This window comes from Mauremys mutica, chromosome 5, assembly GCF_020497125.1.
Source record: "Mauremys mutica isolate MM-2020 ecotype Southern chromosome 5, ASM2049712v1, whole genome shotgun sequence".
In the NCBI taxonomy this organism is placed as follows: domain Eukaryota; kingdom Metazoa; phylum Chordata; order Testudines; family Geoemydidae; genus Mauremys; species Mauremys mutica.
This window is the reverse complement of record NC_059076.1, coordinates 94,665,658-94,685,210: the sequence shown is the minus strand read 5'-3', so window position 1 is coordinate 94,685,210 and position 19,553 is coordinate 94,665,658. Positions and strand designations below refer to the sequence as shown.

Sequence of the window (19,553 nt, the reverse complement as noted above, 5' to 3'; positions counted from 1 at the left end):
AATTTTTTTTTTAATTTTAGAAAAATGTGTTAATTGACTCTACTAACTAGACCAATAAGAGTTAAAATTATTTCTGTGTTGAATAACCAATGGTATAAATTCTGTCCCTTACCAATATCTTCCAAATATATCTTTGTTTGCCTAGATATCCGAGAGTAAGTCATTCTGTGAACTGTAGTACCAGGAATATCACTACAATCCATTCAAGCCACTGTATCTAAGCTGTCACAAATTGATGTGTTCTAGGATATCTACAGCAAATAAGGAAATTCTAAGGGCAGGGAAGAGAGAGAATTTTTAAAAACAGTTAAAACTTATGTCTCTGATGAGTGATCCCTCATAGGCTGGTCAATGGCAGAGTCAGAATAAATTTCAGGGTTTCGCTCCATTTTCACTTTAAAAAACATTACGTTTCAAATCTGAACAAAGGGGGGGGGGGAACTGTCACATAACAAACTCAGCCTCCTCCACCCAAAATTCATTGTAGTTCTTTGGTTTACGCTTAGTGACCTACCTGTAATTAGATTACTGAAAACAAGAATTCAAAATTTCTAAGGACTACTACCAACCTGGTTAAGTACTCTACTGTACCTGAGAAGACAGCAAGAGTTAGCTCAGGGTATGTCCTTGCTAATTCCTCCGACAGTTGATAATATGACACAGAATACAGGTGTGGCAAAGGAGAAGGCTGACCCAGTATCCCATCACCTCTCTGAATCTCCAATTTGTGAGCATAGCGAAACATCTTAGGTTCCAAGATCTGCAGCAATAAAATTCAGATATTTGAAGCTAAATACAGAGCTGGGATTACATAGTTCTCTTCTGAGGAAACAGAATATATATTGTGCCATCATTTAAAGCGGGGTGGCCAACCTGTGGCTCCAGAGCCACATGCGTCTCTTCAGAAGTTAATATGCGCTCCTTGTATAGGCACCGACTCCGGGGCTGGAGCTACAGGTGCCAACTTTCCAGTGTGCCAGGGGTCCTCACTGCTCAACCCCTGGCTCTGCCCCCACTCCACCCCTTCCTGCCTCCTCCCCTGAACCTGTCATTCCCTCACTCCGCCCTCTCACCCCCCAGAGCCTCCTGCATGCCACGAAACGGCTGATCAGGAGGTGCTTAGAGGGAGGGGGAGGCGCTGACTGGGAGACGCTGGAAGTGGGTGGAGGGAGCTGCTGGGGGACTGCTGACATATTATTGTTGCTCTTTGGCAATGTACATTGGTAAATTCTGGCTCCTTCTCAGGCTCAGGTTGTCCACCCCTGATTTAAAGTGTTGCAGCTTAGTAGAGTCATAAATTCTTGGCTATCTGGGACTTATTCCATTTGAGAGCCAGTCAGAGCTGTCAATTTCAAAGTTCTATTTTCACATCCTATTGCATTAAATATAAGTTTTCCAAAGTGAAAGTTGAAGTAATCAAGATCAATATTACCATACAATTTTTCCATGATTAATATAATTCCTGGTCAGAAATGGCCTAGGATTGGACTACCAGGGCAGTACAGATTAGATTTGAGAGGGGAAAGCTGTGTGAAGCTAGTACAGCAGCTGTTGGTACTGTTTTATTTTAGTTTGATTGATCTTAAGCACTGACATTCACATAGGAACAGAGGGGAGAATCTCAAAATTGCTGTGTTGGCCTAACTCTGCTCACATTGACACCAACAATAAAGTTCCCATTGAATTCAGTAAGAATCATAGATTATTAGGGTTGGAAGGGACCTCAGGAGGTCATCTAGTCCAACCCCCTGCTCAAAGCAGGACCAATCCCCAACTAAATCCCCAAATCCCTAAATGGCCCCCTCAAGGATTGAACTCACAACGCTGGGTTTAGCAGGCCAATGCTCAAACCACTGAGCTATCCCTCCCCCTAATAAGAAGAGTGTATAGCCAACAGTGAGCACTCTTAAAAATCCCATTCATTTGTGGGCTAGGTCAAGTAGCCACACAGAGGCATAAGATAAAGTAAGGCACCCTGCCTCTAATGCATTGCCTCCTCAGACCTTGGGACTGGAAGCATAGGGGTAAGTAGATTTTGATATTGTCCACACTATTCCTTCCTCCAAGTAGATAAGTGGGGAGTAAGCAAAGCCTTGGTCTGCTGCTAAAGACTTTAAGCAAATTACTGCCCTACTGGAGAAAGTAGGGTGCAGGGAAAGAATTGTGCTTTCCCTGTGATGATCCTGGAATGGCACTGCTACACACCATCCCTTTCAGAGGGCCAACTTGAAAACCTTTATCTAGCTTTTATATTTTAAAAAGATGCTGTGAAACAATATGGTCCAGATCCTCAGCTAGAGTAAATGGCCAGATAGCTACATCAAAGTCAATTTACCTGTGCGGATTCATAAAAGATAATGATCTGTCCCTAAATCTTTACTAAAAATGCAACATAAATAATGCACTCTGCATTTCATTGACAAAGATAAAGCTGAATGATACCAGAAATATCTTTTTTAAACATACAAGAGAATTTTTTTCAACATAAAATATATTCAAATAAAATTCTCTTACAAACCTGTAATAGTTGCATAGCAACTTCATAGATAGCCCTAGCAGAATCAGCTGCTTTAAACAGTATCAGATTTAGGAGGACCACTGCATCACACTGGTAATCCCTAGAGGAAATCGTAAATATCAGTTAAAAAAAACATTTTTTAAATATAGTAAAAGCTGTTTTATCTGGCATGTTGGAGGAATGGGGGGTACAGGTAAGTGAATAATGTAGATTAACTAAGAGGGAGAGAGTCTGGGTGCGGGAGGAGGTGCGGGGCTGGAGCATGGGAGGGGAGTATGGGATGCGGGCTCTGGGAGGGAGTTTGGGTGCAGGAGGGGACTCAGGGCACCAGATCTGGGGGGGCGATCACCTTGGGCAGCTCCCCACAAGTATCAACCTGTCCCGCCCAAGGATCCAGCATCCCAAGCCCTCTCCTGCACCCCAACCCCTATCTCCACACCCCCATCCCGTACTCCAAACCCCTCATGGCCATTCCTCCACCTAGGAGCAGCAGGGACATGTTGCCGCTTCCAGGGAGCCAGGTAGGGAGCCTGCCAGCCCCGCTCCAACCGGACTATATACGGGACTTTCTACAAAGATTAGAAATGCTGGTTTAGAGCTTCAGGTTGGTACAAGGCCGAATAACACAGCTTTCACTGTATATTTAGCTATTTTAACTATGAATTAGCTAAGCAAAGGTAAGTTCATTTAGTTTAAGTATTGTATAGAATAATATAGTTCAATGCTTTGAAATGTTTAACATTGAAAACAATATGGAAAACATGTTCCATTTAAGAGAAAACAAAACATTAATTCTATTTAAATCTGCAATTTGGGAAACTGAATTGTAAATTGAAGAATTCTCTTTTGTACCTGTTCTGAAACACACTGGCTATGGCTTTAAAACAACCAGCTGCAACCCGTTTGGAACCCGTGTAACACCGGTCCACGGCCCAATACAGGAGGTTACTCTGGTCAGGGTTGAGCTCCAACAGCAGCATAACTGCCTCACAGCCTAACTGATGCACCTATAAAAAACAGAAAAGGCAATGGTTTACAAAATAATTTTAATAAGAACAGATGACATTTAAAACTAACAAGTTGCAATAAGCAAGATTTAATTTTTAAAAAATAAAAACAGTAAACCTTAAAAATACTAATAGACAAAGATTTAACAGTTTTGTAGAATTAAGTTGTGCACTTTATTAGACCATATGACTGCATAATATCATTAATTTTATCCTCATTCTCCCAAACTATACCCTCCTATTGTTTTTTATTCTCACTTGTTTCATGTCTTGACCTGGGCCATGTCCTGAAAACACAGATGCAGGACAGCAGTTAAGCACATGCTTAGTTCCACTGATTTCAGTGGGACTTTAAGAGATGGACTTTTCTTAAGTGCTTTCCTGAATCAGAGGTCTAGATTGTAACCTCTTTGGGATAAGAATCAAGTCTTTCTATATGTCTGCATATTATCTAGCACAATAGGTCACCTAGGAGCTATTGTAATACAGAGAAATAAAACGAACAATAACTTCCTTTTAGACTTGAAAAGTTTTGTCTTTATAATTCCACATGGCTCCCTATGCATGATACAATTTCATTGAGTTCATGCACAAAGCCCCTACCTCAACCATCTTTAATTCTCTCAGAGACCCACTACTGCTGTGCTGCTGCTTACAGTGAATCAACTTGATTTGTATATTATTTGTCAGCGGCTGTTCCTGTTCCCTTTCTCCTAACTTCTGTCTACTTGTCTGCCTGCTCTTGGACTGTGAGCTGCTTGGGAGCAGGGACTATTTTTCTTGAGTAATCAGAAAGTGCCTAGTACCTAGTTAGCATGACTGTAATTACATGCATTAATACATAGTAGTAGTAATAATAAAGATGTATAAGGCACAAGCTGATTTAGAACATTTGTGCCAATTTGACCTCAAGACTCTTAAATCACACACTGATGGTTAACAAACATTTACTGATGCTGCTTATGTTACCTTTTTATCTTGTGAATCCAAAATATTATCCAGCCATTTGTACAAATAACCATCTGATGAGAGTCCTACATTATCTGCAACAGGGCCACAACACAGTACAGCAGACATAGCCTTTAGAAAGTAATTGAAAAAACAACACATTTGAATAATCAGATTGGGCTAGAGCAGTTATAGCTAATCCTTTAAAATACTATCAGAGAACTCTAACATTTATTCAGATCACTGCCAGGAGCAAGGACACAAGGAACTCTGTTTAACATTTTGTTCACGGAATGGTAGAACCAGGGGCGGCTCTAGGCACCAGCTAAACAAGCAGGTGCCTAGGGCGGCGAAATTTAGGGGGCGGCGAAATGACGGGCGTGTATGTGCCCGCTTACCGGCAGAGCGGCGGGAGCTCTTCCCCGGCTGCAGAGGACAGGCCGCTCCTCGGCTTGTCCCCGCGGGTGCACACCAAGAAGCGGCCCCTCCTCTGCAGCCGGGGAAGGGCCGCGCTACCAGCTCCGCCTGGGGTGGGGGGGGGTGGGGTGGGGTGGGGTGGGGAGGGGAGGGGAGGGGAGGGGGTTGCTTACCGCGGAAAGGCGGGAGCCGGTAGCGCAGCCCTGCCGGGCTGCAGAGGAGGGGCCGCTTCTCCTCCGCTTGTCCCCGCCGGTGCACTCCGAGAAGCGGCCCCTCCTCTGCAGCCCGGGCAGGGCTGCGCTACCGGCTCCCGCCTTTCCCGGTAAGCAACCCCCCCCCCCAGGCGGAGCCGATAGCGCAGACCTGCCCCAGCTGCAGAGGAGGGGCCGCTCCTCAGCTTGTTCGCGCTGCTCTCCTGCGGGTAGCGGCCACCCCCCACCCTCCAGACAAACCAGTAGCCAGCTGCGGGCCGCCTCCCTGGGGGGGGCGCTAGGGCGGCGCTGCGCTGCTCGGGGGGCGGGGGCTCGGGCTGCGGTCGGCGCCGCTCGGGGGGGGGGGGCGGCGCTCTTCTTTTCTGCCTGGGGCGGCAGAAAAGCTAGAGCCGGCCCTGGGTAGAACCAACTCTACAGCTCTGAATTCCCAGATAAGAGGAGCTGTCTGTTCTGAAAAGTTTACATTTGTTCCATAAGAGACAGTACATTAGTTTGGCTGGTGCTATACTGTAATGCACTCTGATACAGAAGATCGTTGATCTGAATGATCCTGAAATTCTCTCTCATTGAGCAATTAGGGAGTGAGGGCATGGAAAGCTTAGCACTAATATAAACTTGTATTTGCTGCAGGACCATGATGAAATTACAGTAGTGGGAAGGGGGCAGAGAAGTTCTGATTAGAATGTAAAAATAATTAATCCAGAAATAATTTGGAGCTGAGATAACATCTGCCTACATCAGCCAGGACAAGGAAAATTCCATGCTTGGACTAATGGCAAGGAAGTGCGAACTGGCAAAAATGTTTAAGTAAGGACAATACAGGGAAGTAATTTCTCAAGTTCAGAAAGCGTTAAAATACCTTCAAAGCACAGTACTGGTGTCTGTTTATCTGCATGTTCCTATCACTGTATCTATCCAGGGGGGTAAACATGATGCTAAATGGACCTGCCCAGTGACTGAACAACATAAAGAGACTGTGACGTAGGCTCTGCTGAGGAAAAACACTTCTTCTCTGGTGCACTGTAAGAAAAGCACATACAGTGTTTGACTAATTTTTCACTATAGTTTTTGTACACTACATTTATAAGACAAAAAACAAAACAAAACAAAAAATTACCCAAATGCGTCCCCAAATGAATTAGAAACAAGCACAGTACCATACAGGCAAAGTTCAACAGCGTAACAGCTTTTTAAAATATAAGTTAATATATGCTCGAATGAATGTCACTGGTATGAAAGAACAGAAGCAGTATACAAGGAGTTTAGCAATGATTAGCCTGGAAAGAAACATGTTCAAACTTGGTAATCAAGTCTTTTAGTAACAAGAATTTAATTTTTAGATTTAAAAATACAATCAGTGATCACTTCTGAAAAGTTCATATTGTCAGTTTTAAATACCATTTTTAGCATGGTAAATTTCTACAACTTCAGGAACAATTTGTGGGTCTGGTGTATTAAAATGAGTCATCAAAACCTATTAAAGTGTATTGAGCATACCTGGAACATTTTGAATGATATTTGCCACTAAGGCACTAAAATGGCATCGGATATCTTTCAATGTGTCAGAGTCCTTTTCATTTTCTGCCTCCAGGAGTTGTCTAGTGAGATCGACATACTCCAATAAAGTGTTGTTGAGGGAATGTGTTTCATTATCAAGGCCACCGCTTGCACTTAAAAATAAAATATTCAGAGTATTATGGTAAGTAGAGACATACTATGTATTTCTTTAAAAAGCTTCAAAGGATATGCAAAATTCAAGAACTTTTAAAAGACTTTTTACTAAACCAAGTCATTTTACTAGTATTTGGTTCGAGGCCCTTTCTTACCACATTTTTGTTGTCTTAGCAAGAAAAGCACTAATGAAACCGGAGCCAATAACCAGGCCTTGTAAATCAGGAGCATCTCTAATACTACTACAGAATCATAATTTTTTGTTCAGGGTGATGGTTTAACACCCCCCTCCCCTCAAAAAAAAACACCTGCTTGCTTATTATAAACAAGGTACACATCTAAAATAAATAGATAATTTAGATGTGCTTGGTCAGTATGCTGATCAGTATCTATACTGATCAGCATGTCTTCTGAGCTAGACAAAGGTCCTCAGTATTTTATGCTATGCTGAGGAGTACTAATTGGAAACAGCAGCTATATACTTTATGCTAAATAGGCTCTTATATCAGCCTCATCACTATGGGATCTGAGTGCTTTCTAGTAGTGCTTTAAGAGATGTAACATCTGTCACATGTGGTTGATGCTCTCTCATCTTGTCCTCTGGAAGAGAACTGTGCGTGTAATGGAATGTTTTGTACTAGTAGGATTTTTTTTTCTTTAAATGTATACAGTGATCTGTTTATATTAGAGAAGGTCAAAGAAGTGTGCCTTGCCCTAGGAGCAGAAAGTGGTGAAGTTTGAGACAGTCCTCAGTTCCTGTAAGAGTTTGTTCCACAGACTCAGACTGGCAACAGAGAAAGTTCTGTCTCCTGCACAGTCAAGCAGCAGAGTTGTCAACAACAATCCTCATCCTGGAGATTTAGGCTACTTTTTGATATGTTGAGCGCATATAAATTATGCCTGATTTATAAATCTTAAAGGACTTCCATAAAAGTGATATCTTACATGTTAGGCTAGATTAACAAAAATTTATATTCCTACCTCCCCTGCCCCACATGTTTTATTTTAAATATCTCCAGGGAGTTAAGTATTAATAGATCACATTTTCTTCTTTTCACAGGACTCATTGTATAACATCAGGATGTTACTGCAGGAAGAGCTCAGTTAGTCTATCTGTCTCCAGCTTGGGATCTCAACTGTAAAAGTAGCTCAAGGGCTTTATACTTGATCCTGTAACTTAACTCATTCACTACTGACAAGGTCCTATACAAAAAGAACACACATGCAAACATATACCTGTGTCACACACTTACACATCTCACTGAAAACATGAGATGTTCCATGGCATTTCAAATAAAATAGAGTGGTCAGAAACTTAGATGTAAATTTATAGATACTGATCAGCATATCTTTATGTTTTTAAAATTAGTATTTACAAACTCCTTGTGGATTTTGTTTGTTTGCTTTATTTGGTCTTTCAAGAAAACATGGGAACAAGGCAAAATATTGATTATTCCAGTATTCTATTATAATATTGAAATATTATTGTCACTGAAATCCTCCTACAAGATTTATTGGAATTATTGTGTATTATGCTGCTCTAAATTAAGTTTTAAGTGATTGTTCAGTTGTACAATAAGGTGAAACAGACAAATGTATAGAGAAACTATTGGCTCTTAATTCAGAAGTTTGTTAGGGAAATAAACAATGCCTTCTCATCAACTCCACACCTACCTGTGACTAATAACACCAGCATCTGCCAGCAGTTCAAATATTCGTACTAGTTGTACTCGTAAAATATCTCGACGCCTGCGTCGTTTCATATTCTGTTCAATGGAAAAATACAAAATTACATGGAGCAGTGGAGTGAATAAGGATAATATCAGTTTGGCCTACAGGGACACTGAAACACAGTCATGACTCCACTCATGTTGGTACCACTACAGTTTTCAGCAGTGAGTCACAGATTTATTTTTTTTTATTTAAACAGTTAGCAGATTTGCTGTACAATTTTAATGTACTAGATCATGGGTCACATTCATTCCTTGTGTAACCTCTCAGACTTCCATGAAGAACACTATTATTTACTTCTTCAGCTGGGTACAATGGAAAATTATTGCTCCACGATTTAGACTGTTATGAGAGAGTGATTCTTTTATGTAGGGACTGTCCGGTTTGGCCAATGTACATTCCTCTCCTGGAATTGACACCTTGGCCATGTACATTGGCCAAACAGGACAGTCCCTACGTAAAAGAATAAATGGACACAAATCAGACATCAGGAATGCTAACATACAAAAGCCAGTAGGTGAACACTTCAATCTCCCTGGATATTCTATAATAGATTTAAAAGTAACTATTCTTGAACAAAAGAAGGAAAACAATTACCCTCATTGTTTACCATTTGAGCCCAATGGTAACTTTTAGTTCTAAATATATTACAGTCTACTTATTCCAATGATGTGCCAATTGAACTCAAACCACTAAGTTATACATGAATAACACCACATGAATAAAGTTATCTGAAATTAAATTTGACATGATCTTCTGTAACAGTATACTGCAGCTTTACATTTCACACCGCCTACTGTAAAGTATAAATGTGTAAAGATTGGCATTTGTATGACTAGCATAGGTACATGTAGGGCTTTGAAAAAATGCATTATGGCACACAGCTGTGGGACAGGTTTTGAAATTCATACTGGATGTTCCTATCAGCTATCTTTAAAATATAAAATTCAGTGCGATGATCAAAAACAAAACAGTTATTATCTAGGGTACCTATCAATTGTCTTTTACTCTGTGTTCGTACAGAACCTATCACACTGGGGTCTTGGTCCTTATTAAGGACTTTTGATGCTACCACAGAACAAATACTACAGTTTTATGTCATCTTTTTGTTTTCCTTTGAATATACTGACATCCAGGCTCACTGCGGGTTAACAGCACTTGTTTGGTTCCACACTTCAATATGTACCATATATACCGGTGATATGCTATCTATCAGAGAAGCCTTGTTCGTAGGACTGGAAGAGGTCAGGTAAGTTAATGTTTTGTCCCAGTTAGAAAAATCGTATTTTTCTCTCTCCTATGTACAGTACACATGAGCCTCTCTGACTGATGGGATGTCACCAACACAACACTTTGAGTAAAAGCAAACAGACTGCATTTGGCTTGGATACTAGGACATAAAAAATAAGGTGGAAAAAATATTTTAAACTATTAGCTATTACTAACAAAATTACTGTGGCAAGAAGGGCTTTCAGTGCATAGTTCTAAAGTTAAGGGTTTGATTTAAAAAACCCCCCAAAACTAACATATATGTAAGTTACCTTGAAAGGAATAAAAAAAGGTTTTGACTATTTTAGTTATTTATTTAAGCTACATTACTGTATGTTAGCCATAGCTGTTAAAGAACAGATAGTAATATTTCTCTACTATGTTTGTGGAAAAATAGCTATAAGAAGATTCTGAGCACAAATAAAAATATCCTTATTACCTCTGGTCTTCTTTCAAGTGCTTCCTTAATTATAGGATGTAATTCTTCTATTAGTTCCCTGGATAAAAATGATAGATAAATCACTGACTTAGTAGTGAAGATGCTAAATGTCTTACAGAAACGAATGTTGTAAAACTTGTATTAAAAAATGAAAATATCTCTAGTTTTGCTTTCATTTACAGTGACTTTATAAATCAAATTAATATCTAAAAGACAGGACACTGATTTTGCTAATATGCAAGACAGAGCATCAATCTGACATTTCTCAAAGTAATAACAATTGAAAAGGAATTTACCATCTATTACAACACCAGTATTTGAGACAGCACAGTATAACAAGCAGTCCCTAGACTTCAGATTTGGTGGCATCTGGCCCAATACTTGTTATTAATGGAATCCCCACTAGTTCATAGTACTGAGAATATGGAAAGTCTGATACCCTTGATGAGTCCTTGAATGGAAAATGACTGACCTGTATTCTGCTACAATCTAAGAAGATATTTTGAAGAATGGCTTAATCCTGGTCAGACAGTAGCATAGCGCTATCTTTTATCTAGACTGTAGACCAATCATCCCTGATAGTGAAATGGGTTTGGACAAGCTGACTGATTCTGGAAGAAATCAGGGACCAATTTAGACAAGAATTTGGGGGTGATGACAAATTATGGCCTTATTTTTATGGAATATAGTAAATGATGCCCCAGCCATTAGCGCCTGGATCTTTCAAACTTCAGGCTCCCAAAGAGGAATAAATATATGAAATAAGTCTTTAGAAAAATCATGTCACTATAAGATGAGAGAATTCAGTAGAGACCTGTCATTGTGAAGGAAAGGCCAAAATCACAAACAGGCACACACACACTGAGTTGAAAGAGAGACCAGGTCATCCAAGGTGAAACTGATAGTTCGGAACAAAGGAAACTGAAGACTGGCAAGAATAAGATCTTTACTGTCTTACCCAGATGGAGAACCATTTCCATTTCAAAGAGTAGGAGTTTCTGGTGGAAGGTTTCCTGTTCTCCAGCAGAAGTTTCAGGACTTACCCAATGCAATTATGTCCAAATTGCTCAACAGCCAGTACCTGAGCTCTCAGCTCAGGAATCAGTGTACAGAATCTGGCTCTACTCCTAGTGCAGGAGATCTACTGGGTGTGTGGAACTAAAGATTAGAGGATCAAAAACCAAGTGAAGCAAGTCAGTGTGCCGTAACTGAAGGGGCCATGCTCAGGCTACAAGAAACAACATGACACTTTCTCATCAGCTTTTCTGCAGCAATTTGGAATAAGAAATATTGGAGGGAAAGCACAGAGAAACATATGATTAGAGCAATGCATCTATTAAAGATTTCAGACTTCTCCCTCCTGGAGCAGAATTGTTTACACTTAATATTGCGTTCTGTGGCAAACAAGTCCATTCCATAGTCTCCCTACTGTGCAAGCAGAGTACTGGTCGTTGTTAGTTTGAGGGACCTCTCCTTCTGGGTGCTTAACTTCCTTTGGTGGCTTTTTTCTTCTTCTGGAAGATGGAGAATTGCAAGGGTGACGTGGTGATTGACATGAGTTCAAAAATGTCATGGCATCATGGTCATGAAGCACTGAGCCCACTTTCCACTGCAAATTGATATAATACAGAATGGTTGTATAGTCTGTTAAAATCTGAAGAGAGGTGGACCTTTGGTTAAGACAGGAATTTCTTGCACAATAGCTAGATGAGTCTTAATTCCATAAGAACGGCTATAGTGAATCAGACTCAGTATCCATCCAGCCCAGTATCCTGTCTTCTGACAGTGGCCAGTGCCAGACACTTCAGAGGGAATGAGCAGATCACAGCAATTGAGTGATCCATCCCCTGTCATCCAGTTCCAGTTTCATGCATTCATAGGTGAGTGACACCCAGAGTATGGGGTTGCGTCCCTGACCATCTTGGTTTATAACCATTGATATACCAATTCTCCATTAACTTATCTAATTTTTGTTAAAATCCAATTATACTTTTGGTCTTCACAACATCCCATGACGAGTTCCACAGTTTGATTTGGTGTTGTGTGAAGAAGTAGTTCCTTATATTTGTTTTAAGCCTGCAACCTATTAATTTCATTGGGTGACCCCTGGTTCTTGTATTATGTAAACATTTCCTTAATTCACTTTCTCCACATCATTCATGATTTTATAGACCTCTATAATATCCCCCCTTAGTCATCTCTTTTGTAAGCTGAAAAGTCCAGGTCTTTTTAATATCTCCTCATATAGAAGTTGTTTCATACCCTAATCATTATTGTTGCCCTTCTCTGTACCTTTTCCAATTCAAAAACCATCTTTTTTGAGATGGGGTGACCCGAACTACACTCAGTACTCAAGGTGTGGGCATACTATAGAGTACTATGGATTTACATAGTGGTATAATATTTTCTGTATTATCTATCCCTTTCCTAATGGTTCTGCTAGCTTAGATGCCCTTACCTTACCACTTAGATGGTACAAAATGTTTCTTCTCAGCCTTCTGCAGAGTAGGGGGTGCAACTGGCTGGGGTATGCCAGACCATCTTAGCTGGCTTTAAATATAGCCTCATTGATAGGAAGTGCCACTGTGCTCGTGCCAGCAGTCTGGACGATATCTAGCAATTTGTGAGCGGTGTCCTGGACTTCCTCTAGAGGGACCGGAGTGCATCCACAATCCTTCTCAGAAGGTCCTAATCATCTGGTAGTGATGGTGAGGCTGGTGCAACTGCCTCCTTAGGAGATGAGGATGACAGTTCCACAAAGCGTCTGTTTATTCCTATTGCTCCTCTTCTTCATATTGCTCCTGAGATAACTGTGGTTTATCAATATGAAGCAATCTCTCTCTGAACTCCTGCTCTGATCCCTTAATAGGACAAGTAGAAGAAAGGATGTGGCCCCATGGGGAGTTTACCAATTGTCCTGGACTAGATACGTCATGTGGAAGGAAGGAGGAGTCCTGCAGAACCTGAAATCCCTATATGGGCTACTCTTGTGCCTCGGTTCAGACAAGGGACCAGAGTCTTCATCTCAAGATCATCCAAGAAATATGTATCCCCATATACCATAATTGGAGCTAATGGTATGGGATGCCTGGTAGAGTAGTGGTTCTCGACCAGGGGTCCAGGGCCCCCTAGGAGTCTGCAGGTAGGTTTCAGGGGGTCTGCCAAGAGGGCTGGCATTAGACTTGCTGGAGCCCAGGGCAGAAAGCTGAAAGCAGAAAGGCTTCAGCCCCAGGGCTCCAAGCTCCACCACCCAGGACTGAAGCCAAAGCCTGAGCAACTTAGCTTCACAGGGCCCTCTGTGGCATGGGGCCCCGACCAACTGCCCTGCTTGCTACCCCCTAACCTTGGACCTGGCTTTTATATGCAGAAAAAACAGTTGTTGTGGCACAGGTGGGCCGTGGAGTTTTTATAGCATGCTGGTTGGGGGGAAGATGTGGCTCAAAAAGAAAAAAGGTTGAGAACCCGTGTGGTAGAGCCTTAGCTGGTTGACAGGATTGGTGAATGGTGCACCAAAGGAGTGGGTACGTCTCTAGTGATCATTGGTTCTGACAATATCAGTAATGTCTAGGTCATCTAAGATGTAGTACACAGCTTTAGAAGATAGGGAGTGGAAAGGGCTTCTGCTTCTTGGTGAATCCGATGGTGTTTATTAAGGTTAGATAGGGGGAGCTGATACGGCAGAATCCTCCTTTTACCATGAGACAGTATTGTTATATATATAAATATATATATAGTATAGTCAGCAGTCGTTACCTTCCTTATCTTGCTGGGGCCACTCACTTCAGAGCACTCTTGACTCTCATTACTAACAGTGCAGATTCATGCTCCCTGTCTGCTCCTGACACACCTATACCAGGACATGAAGTCTCACCAGATCTGGATGTAGGGGATTAAGTCCTCTTCTTAGATGAGGACTTGGGAGCATTTTTTTATGCAAGTGTTTGCTCACACTCTCCTTCCATCTGTCTGCTGGGGTCTTTGGTTGTGACTTCCAATGATCCAGAGTCAGGGAGTACTGTGCTAGGAAGGGCACATCTCAGTGTTTCCAGCCAATGTACAGGGGGATCTGATAGCTCAGGGTTGCTCGACTGGGGCTCAAAGAGGACTCTATCAAGAATATTTGGAGCGACGCTCAAATGTGAAGTCCGAGGGAGAAAGGATGACAAATATTGCACTTGGAGGGAATATGTGACTCCCAAAACCAACATAAACAAGTACTGTAGAACTTACTAACCAGGAAGACCAGGGACTGGCCATGCAGGACTTAATGCTAAGTATCTTGGGCATGCTACATATCCCAACAGCCTCCAGACCTCTGCTAACACTAACTGACTGACTAAGACTAAAACTAAATTAACTATAAGCCAAAGGAGAACTATTTACAACAAACCTGAACTGGAAGCAGGAATGCTAGCAAAGCTGCAAACACTGGAAGGGTTCTGTCTGAGAGCACGAACAGTAGAAAGGAACTGAAGAGGTGGTCAGTCCACACCACTCCTTATGCCTTCAGTTTGGAGCACAAGGAGGTGCAGTTGCAGACAAATGGACGCCACTAGTAAAAATCTTCCAGCCTCAGGTGCATGGAGCACATACACACATTGAGTAAAATATGTATAGGGAGCATAACTCGAAGAAGAAGGACCTGTTTTGCTGCTTTGATTTATTGGCTTACTTAATTCACTCTATGAGTATTTTTTCCTGCTGGATGCTCATCATTTATTAATGTAAATTTAATTAACTGTAAGGGTGCTGAGAGCTTTTTGTATTGATGGTTTTTATTGTTATTTAAATATAAAAAATAAACAAATATCACAGGAGACACAGTGAGCTGTAGGTCCATGTAACTGAGATGAGGAAATGTACTATTCTAACCCAAAACTACAGCAACAACTACTGACTGATCTTGAGAGCTAGTGTGATTTGGGCTTCAAGCGCAGTCTGTGTGTCTATTGTTTCAATATCTAGCAATCTTTGTCACACTGCTAACTGCTAAGAAAGAGGATCTATTCATTTCAGTTTTCAAGCCTGTCAGATATTTCTTTGCGTGTGATTTTTTAAAATTAAATTGAAATCAGAGTTCACAACAATTTCATGATCAATTAGCAATAAAATGGTTAGAGCACAAAAATTACCTAAAAGCTCCTGGGTTGGTCCTGCCAAGTCCCAGCACAAGGGATTCTGTAATTTCCATGCTCTCAGAGCGCATCATTGGAACTATGTGCTTAAACAAGGATGAAGGGGACGGACTGCCAATAATCTGAAAGGAGAAAACCGAATATTTTTTTCTAGCAAGTAGTTACACAGTATCCAGCTGGTAGCATTAAAAAAAGTTTAATTTTATTTTAAATTATTTCCAAACTGAGAAGTTACTTGAAATAGTTATTATGAAAGGGAAACTTTTGCTCTAAACCAGTAACAACAGTCTCTCTGCATCGTATTTTCAATATCTTTATTGGGATGTTTTGTCCTCCCCATCCTTGTACAAATCTCATTTCCATCTGCAGACTGTTACTTCTGGTTTTATATCAGAGCTTCTTTCTTGAGGAGATTAGCATCAAAACAAATGTCTCCTCTACTTCTTTGAAATACAGGATCTCTCATATTGCATAGGTCTCCAGACCAAGTGCACAGGTTTTCAGTGACCTCCATAATATTGACATTATTTTCTTCCAGGCTGTACCTTTTGCCTGGAGAGCACCTAAAAAACCTGTCAAGCTGATACCTTTCCCTCATTCAAATCCCTCCTAAAAACTCACTGTGACACAGGGATCTCTTGGTGCCATCTGGCAGTGGACCCAGGGTGCATAAAGATTACAGGGATTCCCAGTGTTTGGTATCTACATACTAGATCACCAAAGCGTGTCACATAAGGTCTCTACTAAAAGGCCATGTCACGTCAGCCCTCAGAATCATTGTGAAATGTTATGTAAAGGTAATAGGTAAGGAGCTATGTATATATACTGAAAATTATGTTCTTAAGGTCTGTGATTTGGGGCTGGTCACCAAAAGGTGAGAAGCATGTTTCTTTCAGGCATGAAATTTTTGTGTGTCTGTCTACAAGTAAACTGAGTATTGTATAGTTTGCAACGGAGACCCATTTACAGTCTTGAGTCAAAGGGCTTGTGAAATCTTCCAACGAGGAAATTTACAGGAAGAAATGAACCAGCAGGAGGGAGTCCTATTTACAAGTGAGGACAATGGATTTTTGGACTATAACTGTAGCTAGAGAGCTGGTCTGCATCCTGTACTGAGGGGACCAGCTGAGAGCATGGCTTGTTTTGTGAAAATGGGATCACAGTCAACTGGCTGAAAAATGCCAGTGAGTAATACTAAGTTCTAGAATGTGAGTTATTATCTTATTTTATATGTAACCCTTTGTTTAATACTTCCATCTACTTGCTATTACTTGAATCTCTCTTTTTTGGGGTTAAATAAACTTCTTATTTTCACTATAAACATATCAAAGTGCTGTGTGTTCAGCGGAGTGGTGATCCTGATGTAAAACTGGTAAGCTGGCATGTACTATTCCTTTGGAAGTACTGGATCTGTGAATTCTGTGAGAGCCCAGTGGAACAGAAGCTGGACACTCCAGAGGGATGTCCGTAGGACTTGGGGTTGGAGTGTACACCATTAACATGTAAAAAAAAAAGTGAGACCTCAGGACACCTAGAAGGTAGTGCTTGTGTGGCCAAACGCTGGAGGTGTTGGAGAACTGACCCACAGCAAGCACAGACACACTAAAGACAGGTGATAGGTGTCTCACTACTCTGAATATTCCCAGCAAGCATCGCTCTCACTTCAACTGCAAAAAGTCTATAAAAAATAACTAATTTTCATCATCCAATATAAAGATTTTATTCACAACAAAGAGAACATGCAGTAAGCACATCACAGCATACTCTTATTTATATAACTGTCCTTTCCCCTTCCTGTCCCCGTCATGTTTATTCTTTGTCTCACTGGCTGTATCATATCTAAATTCTAGGTTATAAACTATTTGGTGCAGGGAAATATGCCTATTTGCTTTGTGAGGCACCAGGAACATCTGTGAGCACAATAAACAAAAAGAACTAGTTACTTACCTTACAGTACCTGGTTCTTTGAGATGCAGTAGTGCATATGCACCCCAAGCACTTGAATTTATATTCTTTTGCCCAGCAGTGTCTACTGGGGCCGTACCTGTACCCCGAGTGTCCTTGTGCCTCCCAATGAAGCACATAAAGGGCAGGGTTTCCTCAGCTGCTCAGCGCCTCAGTTTCTTCACCAATACAGAATCCAGGTGTTGTAGGATTCTGTAGTAGTGAGCAAGAAGGGCGGACTATAGAATATACATGGACAACACATCTTGAAGAACCACCACTAATACAAGGTAAGTAACCATTTCTTCTTTTCCAAGTGTGTGTCCATATATATTTCACTGTCAGTAACTCACAAGCAGTGACCTAGATCACTGTAGGTGGGTTCAAGAGTCTACCTGAACAGTAACTGCAAGACAGCCTTCCCAACGTAGGCATCAGATCTTGATGCTGCCTCTACAGAGCACTGTTGGGTAAATGCTCTACATATCTCTATTATTGAAACATTTCTCAAGAAGGTTGTAGAAGCTGTTTAAGCTCTCACACCATGGACAGTAACCCTCAATGGTGGGTCTAACTTGGCTATTTAGCATAACTTATATAGCATAACTTAATGCACATAGAAATCCAATTAAAAAATCTCTGATTTATATGGCCTGACCTTTCATACTATCTTGAGATAAGTTATAAACAATATAGGGGACACCCTAATTAGCTTAGTCCTGTCAAGGTAGAGGGAGAGTGCCCTAAGTAAATCTAAGGTGTAAAGTTAGCTTCTCCTTTGTTGAATGTGGATTGAGAAAGAATACAGACAGATAAATTAGCTGGTAGAAATGAAAGTCAAAGACTACCTTTGGTAATAATGGCAGATGAAATCTCAAAGTCACTCTGCCTTTAAAAAATATAGTGTACGGAGGTCTTATCATGAGTGCTTGTATTTCTGCCACCCTTCTAGAAGATGTTATTGATACTAGAAAGTTGAACAGATGAAAGAAGACATATGTTTCCTCAGGCTCAAGAGGTGGCCCCATCAAACACATCAGCACAATGTTAGATCCCAAGGAAGGGGAGCTCTCCTGACTGAGGGATACATCAGCATAAGGCCTTTCAGGAACCTAGCTACTCCAGGGTGAGAATATCAAATGACCTTGAACTGGAGGATGAATAGCCGAGACATCTGCTAACTGGGCTCTCCAGGACCTCAGCGATAGTCCAGAGATGTTGCTTAATAACAGAAGATAACCAGGTATATCAGGTATCTGAGTCTGAAAGGGAAATAACTAGCACTGATGTGCCCAGAATGTGAATCTCTTCCACTTGGCAGAGTAAGTAAGCTTCATGGTGTCCTTTCTTCTGTGCGTAAGAATATTCTGCACTTCAGACAAACAGCTCCTCTCTCTAATGTTAACTAACCAGCATCCATGCTGAGAGGTGCAAAGAAGGTGGATCTGGATGGACAATCTGTCCTTATCTTTGAGATATCAGACCTGGATGAAGAAGCAACTGGACTAGTGGTCAAATGGAGTGATTAATAAGGTCTGAGAACCAGAAACTGCTTTGGCCGTCCCAGGTGCTATCATGATCATCCTGAGACCTCTTGGGATCATTAGAATCAGCAGATAGGCATACATTAGACCTGGGGACCAGGATTAGGAACATGTCAGAAAGAGATATCTGACTGAACTCTCATGGAGCAGAATTTGAGACTTTTCTTGTTCTCTTTGAAAGCAAACAGGTCTATGGATGGATGACCCCACCTAATGAATACATCTTGACTAACAGTATCCTTAACTGACCTCTCATGGTTGCTTGCAAACTGTCCTTTGATGATCTGAAAACTTGGTAAGCATATGGCTATCAGGGTAATCTTGTGACAAATACAGTAGCCCTGCAGACACACAACTTCTTGATAAAGGGTGGTTAGCCTTGTTCCCACTGTTTATTTATATAAAACATTACTGTTGTGCTGTCTGTCATTATCTGAATTGTTAGACCTTTCAGAATTGGGAGGAATACTGTGCATGCTCAATGAATGGCCCTTAGTTCCAAGACATGTATAAGTAACCGAGCTTCTTGAGGAATCTATAGGCCCTGTACTTGAAGATTAGGATGGGGGAGTGTGTGGGTGTATTTGTCACCAAAGTCTTTGACAACAACAGTGAAGAGAAAGGCACTCCCTTGCAAACTTTGAAAGTGTCCTTCCACCAATTTAATGACAATCGGAGTTCTCAGGGGCTTGCACTCTCATATCAAGTGCAGTCCATT

At 41.2% G+C, this 19,553-nt stretch overlaps 1 protein-coding gene across 1 annotated transcript in view; it reads right to left on the bottom strand.

Annotated features, from left to right (window-relative positions):
• Positions 1-19,553, bottom strand: part of FRYL (FRY like transcription coactivator) — a 351,277-nt gene that overhangs the window by 124,171 nt on the left and 207,553 nt on the right. Inside the window, exons 27-35 of the mRNA XM_045018794.1 lie at positions 15,345-15,469; positions 10,213-10,270; positions 8,448-8,539; positions 6,600-6,772; positions 5,962-6,122; positions 4,495-4,605; positions 3,371-3,525; positions 2,519-2,618; positions 592-760 (exon numbers count right to left, since the gene is read on the bottom strand). Of these exons, the coding sequence (XP_044874729.1) occupies positions 592-760; positions 2,519-2,618; positions 3,371-3,525; positions 4,495-4,605; positions 5,962-6,122; positions 6,600-6,772; positions 8,448-8,539; positions 10,213-10,270; positions 15,345-15,469 (1,144 nt within the window). The remainder of the gene's footprint in view (positions 1-591; positions 761-2,518; positions 2,619-3,370; positions 3,526-4,494; positions 4,606-5,961; positions 6,123-6,599; positions 6,773-8,447; positions 8,540-10,212; positions 10,271-15,344; positions 15,470-19,553) is intronic.